At 39.8% G+C, this 10,922-nt stretch overlaps 1 protein-coding gene across 1 annotated transcript; it reads right to left on the minus strand.

Moving 5' to 3' along the window:
• Window positions 1–2,362: 2,362 nt before the first annotated feature.
• On the minus strand, window positions 2,363–4,064 carry Tusc1 (tumor suppressor candidate 1). Its single transcript, XM_031377856.1, has one exon. It carries the CDS (start codon window positions 3,661–3,663, stop codon window positions 3,049–3,051), a length of 615 nt encoding a protein of 204 aa, XP_031233716.1. The 5' UTR covers window positions 3,664–4,064; the 3' UTR covers window positions 2,363–3,048.
• Between the last annotated feature and the right edge of the window lie 6,858 nt (window positions 4,065–10,922).

The raw sequence follows: 10,922 nt of genomic DNA on the forward strand, positions 1-10,922 counted from the left end.
ACTATTATTATGGTAAGTAGTTGCCAAACCTGTCTCAAAAATATTTAAGTGTGGCAAGAATATCTTTTTGTATGATAGCTGGTGTGAGATTTTATTTTATATTGGTTTCTTTACCATCCCAATTTCATATGGAGAAAGATAAAATGTATTTTTTAGAGTATAAAAAAATCCTATTAAAAGTTCATTATTTCCAGCATGCATGTTTTTGCTTATATAATAAGCTATAAAACCTTTTTTCATTGTATAACTAATGCCAAATTATGACAATGAAGAGTATCCTTTAATAAAGTAGTATATACTGCATTTTTATTTTCATAGAGATTAAACTAGGCCCCTGGTAATTTTTGTAATATTGACTTTATGCACTCTTTAAATGGCTACATGTTTTGTTATAACAAGTTATCTTTCATTCTGCAATGTACTTTTACCCATGGTCAACAGGGAAGTCAGTAAAGTAGAATTGTGACTTAGTCTTCTTCCATTCTATAGGATATATTGGTTTGAGAATCTTTAACATATTTTATGAAATGTGCATAAACGTAAATCTGTGTCTGTATTTCATTACAACTTTTCCACCACTAAATCTGACAAATTTGCTATTTATTTACAGTAAAATCACACACAATAAAGCAATGGTATTCCCAAATAAAAAAGGACTTGCTATTTTTATGCTAGAAATGACATTGTCTCTTATTGAACATTTACTTTGAAGCAGGCACTTTACTTTTAATATATCAATAAATGTTTTACAACATTTTGAGGTAGATTCTGTGTTTATTCACTAATGAGAAAAATAAGTCCTAGAGAAAATAACTAAATTAAAGCTAAATTAACTAAATAAAAGCTAAGTTAAAGCTACAGTGAAATACCTGTAGGACATATAATCTTTTCATCTTATTTTTAAACTCTAATACCTTCTATAAATGCCTTATTTCCCTTGAAACCATGAATGGGGATAGTACTAATTTCCTTCTATTTTCAGCAAATTCTGATATACTTTAGGCACAGAGGAATACTTCAATATTCACAATGGAATATCAATTGCCTATAGGTATATAGAAAGTGTTCTCAAATTCTTTTTAACAAGGAATAGCACTAGTTTTCCTTGGGCCTTGTTTTGTAATAAGCACTTGAAATGTAGTATTTAGACTTTTTGCAAGTTGCTATATGTAGTACACGTTTCATTTTTTACATCTCTATTCATTTGCCATCCCCCCCCCCATCCCAAGCATTTAAACACTCTTGAACCCATGATGTACAAGGGGCTCAGAAACAATACTCCAAAGCTGAGTGTACCTATCCTGAACACTTTCAAATAATCTCTTTTTCACCTACTATGGGTCTTTCACAAGTTGTCTCCTCCCACAAGCAAGCCATAAAATTCATAGTTTTCCTTTTTCTAAGACAAGTTACAGAAACCTTCCTCAAAAGACAGCTATAAAATGTATAAACACTACTTTAAATATCCCATGCTTTCCCATTTGAGATAGTTATAAGGGAAATTTTTGGTCTAACTTGATAGTTGACCTAAGAACAACCTTTAGAAAGAAGTCAGGATCTGTGCCCAGAGGAAAACATGCCACACAGAGAGATCAAGAAGAGAGTAAACAAATGGGCCTTCCTAGGTTTTCCTCTCAGCCTAAAACTACTAGTCTATAATTATTATTCACTCACTTCTATAGGGTAACTTTCATTCAGTGATGTTTTCAAAAGTTTTCCCTTGGTTTCTGGGGCATGTAAAATTGTAACTAAGCTTTTTTCTGGTTGGCCTGACTTTTGTTGTCAAAGATCCTTATGGTGGGTACAGGGAAGATAGCACATCTTTTTGCAACCACAAATTTTATCAGGTACATTGCATTTTCTTCTATGCTTAGTAGGCAAAATAGAGCAAGACATGTTGATGGTGATAGAGGCTCACAATCCTAGCACTTAGGCAGTTTCAGCTCAATCTAAGCTACTAAGCATTAAATAAATAAATAAATAAATAAATAAATAAATATTATAAGAAAAAAATCTTAGAGCATGTGTTGCTATTCTTTGTTTTCTGAGAGTAAGAACACAACTGAGGCATAATTTGCTGGGAATTTTTGTATAATATACAAATAATTTATGACTTCCTGAAGGCTGTTAAAAATCAGGCAAAATAATCATGAACTAACTGATTAAACATTAATGTTAATCTAAAATGTAGTAATAAAACAATCTTCAAAGTATCTTGAGATTTGTAAAGATCGTGTAGAAATAATCCAAAAGATTACAAAAGATAAACAAAGATGGGTATTAAAATATGTAACATATATGCATATACAGGCTTATTGGAACCTAGAAAGCTTCAAAACACATCAAATAACAGTCACAGAAATTTGAGATTTTAATGCACCAGTTTTATTTATCAACTCAAATCATCACCTGTCAGAAGATACTCTTAAAAAAAAAATCTCTGGAGGCCAACACACCAGAATATATTAAACATATGTGGATTGGAGTGATGGGCAATTTATAAATATTTCCTTCTTTATAAAAAGTTTGTACTTCATGGGATATCCAAGTAATAGCAATTTACAAAACATACTTAAAAGGTGGGGTCGTGTAAGAGAAAAGAGCAGAGTTTAGAGGACAGGAGAATGAACAGGCATTACCAACTCAAATACACTATTCATCCTTCAAAGCATCAAAGATAGGGGTGGGGAGGGAGCAAAATAATGGTCCTCACAACACTTGGAAAACTTCAAGAATTTAGGAGGTGCGACCAGGCACCCAGTTCTTGCTGCTTTAAAGCAGGTCTTAAGAGTTGCTAGGCCCCTCTCGACACACCAGCAGTGTACTTGGCAGCTGCTTTGCACAAGTGGGGAACTTGAAAACTCTTGCTTCTCTTTATCCATCAGGCCAACCTACTTGGCGACCGCCCGGAAGTGTCCTTGGGTGGGGCTGGCCGTTCAGGGGCCCAGGTCTTAAAGCTTCCGCGCGCGCAGAGAGGGGCGGAGCGCGGAGCACTACGGGGGCGGGGCGCGCGCAAGCCCCACCCCACTCCCCGTCCGCGGCCACTGGCTACAGCCAGGGCCCCGGAACGTCCGGGTCCTGGGCGCGCAGGCCGGTGGAAGTTTCTTGAAGCGCTGGCTCCTCGATGGCTCCCGGCGGGCGCGCGCCTTGCTGCTCTAGGTGCAGCTGTAGCAGCGCTCGGCGGTACATGACCTCCAGCTTCTCTAGCCGGGCCCGCAGCGCCCTGGGGCTGCCGGGCTCATCCTCACAGCCTTCACCTCTCGCCCCGCGGTTGGTGGCGGCGGGCTCGTCCCGGCTGAAGGTCTCGACCGCGCCCTCCCGCTCGCCGCTGTCGCCCGGCAGCCGCAGGGCCTGGCGGAAGAGGCTGCGGTTCTCGCGCTTCAGCCGCCGGTTCTCCAGCCTCAGGCGTGCGTTCTCCTCGCGCAGCCGCGCGTTCTGCCGGTCCCGCTCGTCCCGCGCGCGCAGGGCCTCCAGGTGGCTGGCCGCCAGGTCGGCGAAGCGCTCCTCCAGCTGTCGCCGGGCCCCGCCCGCGCGGCCCCGCCAACCCACGCCGCCACCGCCGCCCTCACGGGCCCGGCCCAGGCGGCCCGACTCTCTCCGGCTCCCGCCGCCTTCCCCGCCGCAGCTCCCGCGCCGGGTGGCGCAACCACGCATGCGCCACATCGGTCCGGTCTCGTCGCGCCGCCAGCTCCGTGGGCCGAGGGGCCGCGCGCGGGGCGCGGGGCGGACCGGGGCCTGGCTGAGCGATCAGTCGCGGGCAGAGGAAGAAAGGTGGCGGGCGGTTCTGGCGGGAGGCCAGGGGAGGCCGGGAGTTGGCCCGAGCCGAGGCGTGTCCTCGTCTCTCGCGGCTGAGTGGCCCCCCTGGGCCTGCGGTCGGCTGGTCGGCTCACACACGACGCCCCTGTGGAGCGCTCTGCTGCTCGGCCCGATGTCCGCGCCCGCAAAGCCTTGTCTTCTGCCACCGTTTCCTTGCGGGCCTAGGCACTGCGGGAACACTCCCGCCTTGCCCTGCTCCCCAGCACAGCCGCCAGTGCGTACTTTGAGACTTACATGGCAGTCTTGAAACAAAATGAGTTTAGGGGACTGATGTGGAGCACATTGCATTTATAGCATAGCGTTTGAGACCACGCCCATGTTTAAGAGACACAAAACTTTATTGGGCTGGGCACCTGCCTTGAGGCTCTCTGACTCCAACAGGTAGCACTCCAAATACTGGAGGTAAATCCCCATTTATGAACATCCTATGTGTTGAAACTTAAATAAGGTTATACTGGCTCACATCTCAGGGCAGTCCTTAGAATTTATGAGCTAGTTTTTATTTGATTTATTTGAGATACAGAATATTCAGAAGTTTCCAAACTATTGGATACATAGGTTTTTGTGATGCACATTACTACTTTCCCTAAGGATCTCAACCTACAAAGGCCCTGGATTATTGCAGAATAAACTACTAGATACTGAAGTCAAAATCTTTCAGAAATACGTGTTAGTAAGAATCTGTTTCAGACAAAGTTCTGTTTAATTTTTAGGTACCATGTTATGACTACCACTCCAAGGAAATGAACAAGTAGTCCCTAGAAGTATGGTTCAAATAATGTAGCTAGAAAAAAACAACACTCAGTTATTCTTTTATTTTTACAGCTAAAATACTAAAACACCACAAATTTACTTCAGCTCTAAACAGTTATTTCATGAAATCAGTAACAAAGATGTTTCAAAATTTAAGTGAGTTTAGTTTAAGAAAAGGCTGTCATTCTTAATTTATATTAAAATGTAAATTTTAGGCAGTAAACATTGGAGACAGAACCTGACTTCTCTATAGACTACAGAACCTAGAATATGTTGTTAGCATATCCAGTGTAGTACGGAATGCTAGTTTGTTAGGAAAGATGATTTGCTCTGGGGTTTAGACATGGCAACTCTTTAAGAGTCTGAATACCTGCATACCTCATAATAAAAGTATAACAAAAATGTAACAGCAATCACCGCCTACATGCTATAAATCAGGTACCAACCCATTCTTATTAGTGTTCTTCCTTTTATCTCATAAAACTATAGTATTTATAAATACTGTAAATTTATGTAGTATTGACTCTTCAGGACTCAAGTTGTGCTACTTCTATTGAATAGTATCTTACAATCAAATGCTTCATTGTCTTTTAATGTTTGGCTAAAGAAAATTGGCCCTAGTTGAATGGGAAGGCAGGCCTCTGATCTCTGCTTTAGACCCCACTCAACTTCTGAATGCTGCTGTCTTGGTAATAAAGTAATACTAAATGTCCTATTAGGCAGATACAAGTGATTAGAGAGGATCCCAGTTTATAATGCCAGTCTATTTGATACAGCAAATATATATGTGTGTGTTTGTGTGAGTGTATATTTGTGTTTTTTTTTTCAAAAGACAACAGAAGAGGGGAGGTAGAGAAGGAACACAGAAAAAGCAGTCCAACAAAAAGATGAGTAGAAACTATGAAGACCTTCTTTTATATCTTATTATTTAATGTGTGGGTAGTTTGTTTGCATGCCTCTGTACCATGAGTGTGCCTGGTCCTCTCAGGCCAGAAGATGAAGAGTGTAAGATCCCCTGGGTCAAGTACCAGTAGGTTGTGAGCAACTGTTTGAACCTGGGTCTTGTAGAACAGCTAGTTCTCTTAACTGCTGAGCCATCTCTCAAAATTTGAAGGTTGCCTTATTAATGAACATTCACATATGGCTACTGAGGAGTGTTTCACTATTCCTCAATAAGAATTGAGAACAATGGAAGTTATAAATTAAAGTTGGGGGACAGCACACTGAGTCAAATCACAGCCAGAATTGTTGGTGTGTACTTGTATTTAGATTTATTTAGAGTAGTATGTCAATAATTGTATAACCTGGAGAATAATATTTATTTATTTGTTGAAAATATAGCCAGTGCATTTTCCTTATATTTATATTATTATATATTATGTCCATATAACTTGTAGTGTTCTACACAGAATTACATTACAAGAGTAGGTAAAATACTATTATATCTTCTGAAAATTAAAATGATTATGGAACTTAGGAAAGTTAAAAAATATGGTGCTGCAACAGAGCTTAGAAGAAGAAAAATATATAAGATACAGGCACTCTTAGGGAAATAAATGAGACTCCTTTGTTACATGAACAGATGTTTCTGAAGAGTAGCATCATTTGCTGTTCCTGGTTGAAAGTCTTGAAGAATACAGCTCATTCTTTTCCTGACAACACATGCCTTATGCTCTTCAGCTGTGCTTAATAAGACAGAAGATAAGCAGCAGTGCAGGGAGGGCTGGCCTGAGGGACGGTTCAGGGATACAGAGTTTCTCTAATAAATGTAACTGTTGGATAGCAAGTGTGTTGAATAGCAAGCTGAGGTTACATACAGTGAACTACTTCAAACTTTTTCTTTTAAATTTCAAGGATTATTTCTACAACATTCCTAAATGAGATTTGGAGGTTTTTTGGGTTTTGTTTTTGTTTTTGGTTTTTTTTTTAAGGTAATAAGTCACTTAGAATAGTTGGCTTTGTTATTCTACTGAAAGAACAATCTTTTTCTTTTTTTTGTTATTATTTTTTTATTGGATAAAATGTTATCCCCTTTTCTGGTCTCCCTCCACCACCACCCCTGAAACCCCTTATCCCATCCCCCTCCCCCTGCTTCTATGAGGGTGTTCTCCCACCTACCCACTCCCACCTCACCACCCTGGCATCCCCCTACACTGGGGCATCAAGCCTTCACAGGACCAAGAACCTCTTCTCCCACTGATGCCTGACAAGGCCATCCTCTGCTACATATGGGGCTGGATCCATGGGTTCCTCCATATGTACTCTATGGTTAATGGTTCAGTCCCTGGGAGCTCTGAGGATTCTGGTTGGTTGATGTTGTTGTTCTTTCCATGGGGTTACAAACCTCTTTGGCTCCTTTAGTCCTTTCTTTAACTCCTCCATTGGGGAGGCACCCTATGCTCAGTCCAGTGATTGGCAGTGAGCATCCACCTCTGTATTTGACAGGCTCTGGCAGAGCTTCTTAGGAGACAGCTATATCAGGCTCCTGTCAGCAAGCACTTTTTGGCATCCACAATAGTATCTGGGTTTGGTGACTGTATATGGGATGGATCCCCAGGTGGTACAGTCTCTGGATGGCCTTTCCTTCAGTCTCTGCTCCACACTTTGCATCCATATTTGCTCCTGTGAGTATTCTGTTATCCTTTCTAAGAAGGATTGAAGCACCCATACTTTGATCTTCTGTCTTCTTGAGCTTCATGTGGTCTCTGAATTGTACCTTGGATATTCCAAGTTTTGGGCTAATATCCACTTATCAGTGAGTGCATACCATGTATGTTCTTTTGTGACTAGGTTACCTTACCCAGGATGATATTTTCTAGTTCCATCCATTTGCCTAAGAATTTCATGAAGTCATTTTTTTTAATAGGTGAGTAGTACTCCATTGTGTAAATGTACTACATTTCCCGTATCCATTCCTCTGTTGAAGGACATATGGGTTCTGAAAGAACAATCTTTAACTCTATGACATCTATTTCCTATAAAGAGGATATTTCATACTCATTTAGTTGCCCCTCTCTTATTCCTCATGCCCATTCTTATTCAACAACCTAAATTTTGTGTTTTAAGAGCAGTCTACTAAGTTGGTAAAATGAATTAATTGATGAAATTAACATCATTGTATTTGTTAGTCTACAATGCCTCAAAATACTTTTGTAAACCTTGTAGTTGAGAAGAGCTATATCAGCATATTGATGTGAAGTTTTTATTTGGCCTACACTTGACCTATCTTTTAGTATTTCTCAAAACAAAATTTGACTACAAAACAACTTATTGTTTGTATAAACAACTTATAATAACTCTCAAAACAAGTTATTGATACATTAGATGATACAGTCTAAGAGCCTGGTCATGATTTGAATAGTGCCCTATCAAGAGTCTTTGCTTCCAACTCCAGCTCCTATGAAACGTGATCCCTGGTGCACCACTTAAACCATTCAATTTAAGTGCATTTTATAGTAGCCTGAGCTGATGATGTTTCTGTTTTATCTTTGTTATTTAATTGTAAAGGACCTGCTAATATGATATTTATATCCCACTCCTCCTAAATCTCAGCCATTTCATGATACATTCTGCAGATTTAGAGAACGGATATTATGCTCCTGTATTTGGCCTCTGATTAATAATCTTGAATGTCAACAGGATCTGGAGTCAACTTAGAGACTTGCCTTTTCACATATCTGTGAGAGCTTTTCCAGGAAGGAGTAACTGGAGATAGAATTATCCAGAATGTGTGCTATATTCTCTGTGAAGGACTAGATATAAAGAAGTCCAAGGAAAAATAAATGCTGCTTACTTGCCTGCCTTTGCTTCTTGCTTGTGAGTGTATTTATGCCAGGTTTGGGTTACTGAGCCATCCGTGCTCATAGACTGAGCAGTTCTCATGTTCTCTGCTTCTCCAGCATGCTTGTGCTAGTTAGTTTTATGTCATCTTGGCACAAGCCTGAGTCATTTGGGAGAAAGGAACCTCAGATGTGGAAATGACTCTACCAGTTTGTTCTGTGGGCAGTCCTGTAGTACATTTTCTTGATGGATGATTGATGTGGGAGGACCCAGATCACTGTGGGTAGTTCCCCCACCCCAACTGAGCTGGTGGTCCTGAGTACTATATGGCAGCAGATTGAGCACAGCATAGGAGCTAGGTAATAGATAGCACTAGCTTGTGGCCTCAGTATCAGCCCCTGCTTCATGTTCCCCTCCTTGTCCGAGTCCTTGCTGTGACTTCATTATGTGATGGATTGTGCAATAGAACTGAAAGATGACATAAACCCTTCTTCCCAAGTTGCTCTTGATCATGGCCTTTCATTACAGCAGTATAAACCCTGACAAAGACAACACTGATGACCACTGTGAAATCACCCACCCCTATCCTGTAAGAAAATCTAAGAAATCCATTTTTGTAATTCATTCTAATAGTTCTGTTCCTCTAAGGAATTCTAACACAGTATTATTTCAATATATACACATATCAAGACACCATTGTTATAGACCTTCAGTATGTGCAAATGTTATTTATCATTCCAACAAAACAGAAAAAAAATATTGGTGAAAGAATACCTCTAAACAACAGGTTTTAACCTTATATTGAAATTCCTCATTGTGTCTTATATTGTAAACATTTCTCATGTAAGTGAATCTTCAGAAACAGAAACTCTTGGATTTAATGAGCTACTTCAAAAGTGTAGCTGCCTGTGGCCACATATACAAATGGGTTTTCTGGAATGGGATTCAGGGCCTGAAAAAATTAAGGGTACTGGAAATGCAGGAAGGGGTTTGAAAAAATGAGACCAACACATAGTGTGCTTTCAGTCTGCCATCATTAATGAATTTTCTTTGCTACAAGCCAATAGGTAGTTAAAGCAAAGCCCCTCCCCCAAGTCCATCAGCAACTTGGCCCAATCAGCAGCTTCATCTTCAGTCTCTGGAGGCCGGACTTCTGTAGTAATAGGAACTTATAGAGAGGTGTGGCTATTAGCAGGAGGTGGGCAGAGAGGCATGGCTATATGTGGCAAGGTGGGGTCTGACATAATTAGCCCTCAGCTGTCAAAGGGTCACAGGTAAGGACAGGATGGAGGAAAGAGAAGGAGAGAGAGAAAATTAGTTCTTAAGTGACTGGGACTCTGAAAGCATTCATTCATTCATTATTATCCTGGATAATCTCCATTTTTTTTTAACTTTTATTGCATTGTGATGAGAAAAGTTACATGATTTCAATTTATCTGAATTTGTTAACATTTAAAATCATATTTTAAGTAAATAGAATTAAGTCACATTCTTGTTTCCCTTTTGTACCCCAACTCCTCCCAGAGACGCCCCTTCAACACCTACAATAACTTTTTTGTCATATTCTTTAAAATTTGTAAAATATTATAACAATAAAAATGAGTATTATAAAAGTTATTTGATATAAAACAACAATCAATTTAACAGTCTTATGTAGATGCTTGTCTACAGCAATACTGAAAATTCGTTTTTCTCAATATAAAATTTAAATAACTCCAAACATACTAACTGTATATTTCAAAATAACATATCACTACTAGTATTTTCTTAAATGAACATAAATATATAGTCTTTTTGTTTGTTTGTTTTGTATTTAGTAAAGCTTAAAATTTTGGCTCTTACTGTGGTAGAAGCCCAAAATAAGAACAATTTTTAGACATTGGATTTCATTGTAATAAGGCTGTACTTCAATGACCCTCACATCACCAAAGGGTTTTACCTCCATCGTAGCTAAGCTGAGAATTGACAGTTCTGCTGTGCCAAGGAATGAATTGTAGGCTCAATTTTTGGATACAGACTTCCTGCTATGGTCAAAGCTATTTGACTTGAGTGAGTGACTTCATTCTCAACCCACAGAGAACAGATTACATTCATTTAAGAAATGGTGCGTGTATTAAGATGGTCTATCCATAGTTATTCACCAACATGTTTCAATGAACAATGGTTCTGCTTGGAGGGTAGCACAGACATTGGGTAAGTGTAAGAATCTGGCTCATTGGCTGTGATAATTTAGAAAAGCATTTATCTAGAGAAAGAGTAACTTATAAAGTCCTCTTCTTCAAACTTGATACAAGAGTTACAAATGTCAAGCAAAGCATTCAGTCTCACTCTTTCTTGTTCTCTTACCCTCTCCTAATTTAATTGTCTAATACGTTTCCTTTGGGTATATAAATACTTTTGAAATATGTAAGCTGTTCTGAAAACCATAGTATAGTATAAGAACATGAAATAAACAGTACTACTAAAACAGAGCCTGAGATAGGAGAAGATTTCAAGACCATTTTCTTGTATACAGCAAGACACTGTCATGAACAAACAAGCTGAAAGTGTATATGGATTGTACAATATTGGAC

The sequence above is a fragment of the Mastomys coucha genome, unplaced genomic scaffold, assembly GCF_008632895.1.
Source record: "Mastomys coucha isolate ucsf_1 unplaced genomic scaffold, UCSF_Mcou_1 pScaffold18, whole genome shotgun sequence".
Lineage (NCBI taxonomy): Eukaryota > Metazoa > Chordata > Mammalia > Rodentia > Muridae > Mastomys > Mastomys coucha.

Bases quoted from the DNA above. Each gene is read 5' to 3' on its own strand.
- Tusc1 (XM_031377856.1), bottom strand. From the start codon at position 3,663: ATGTGGCGCATGCGTGGTTGCGCCACCCGGCGCGGGAGCTGCGGCGGG.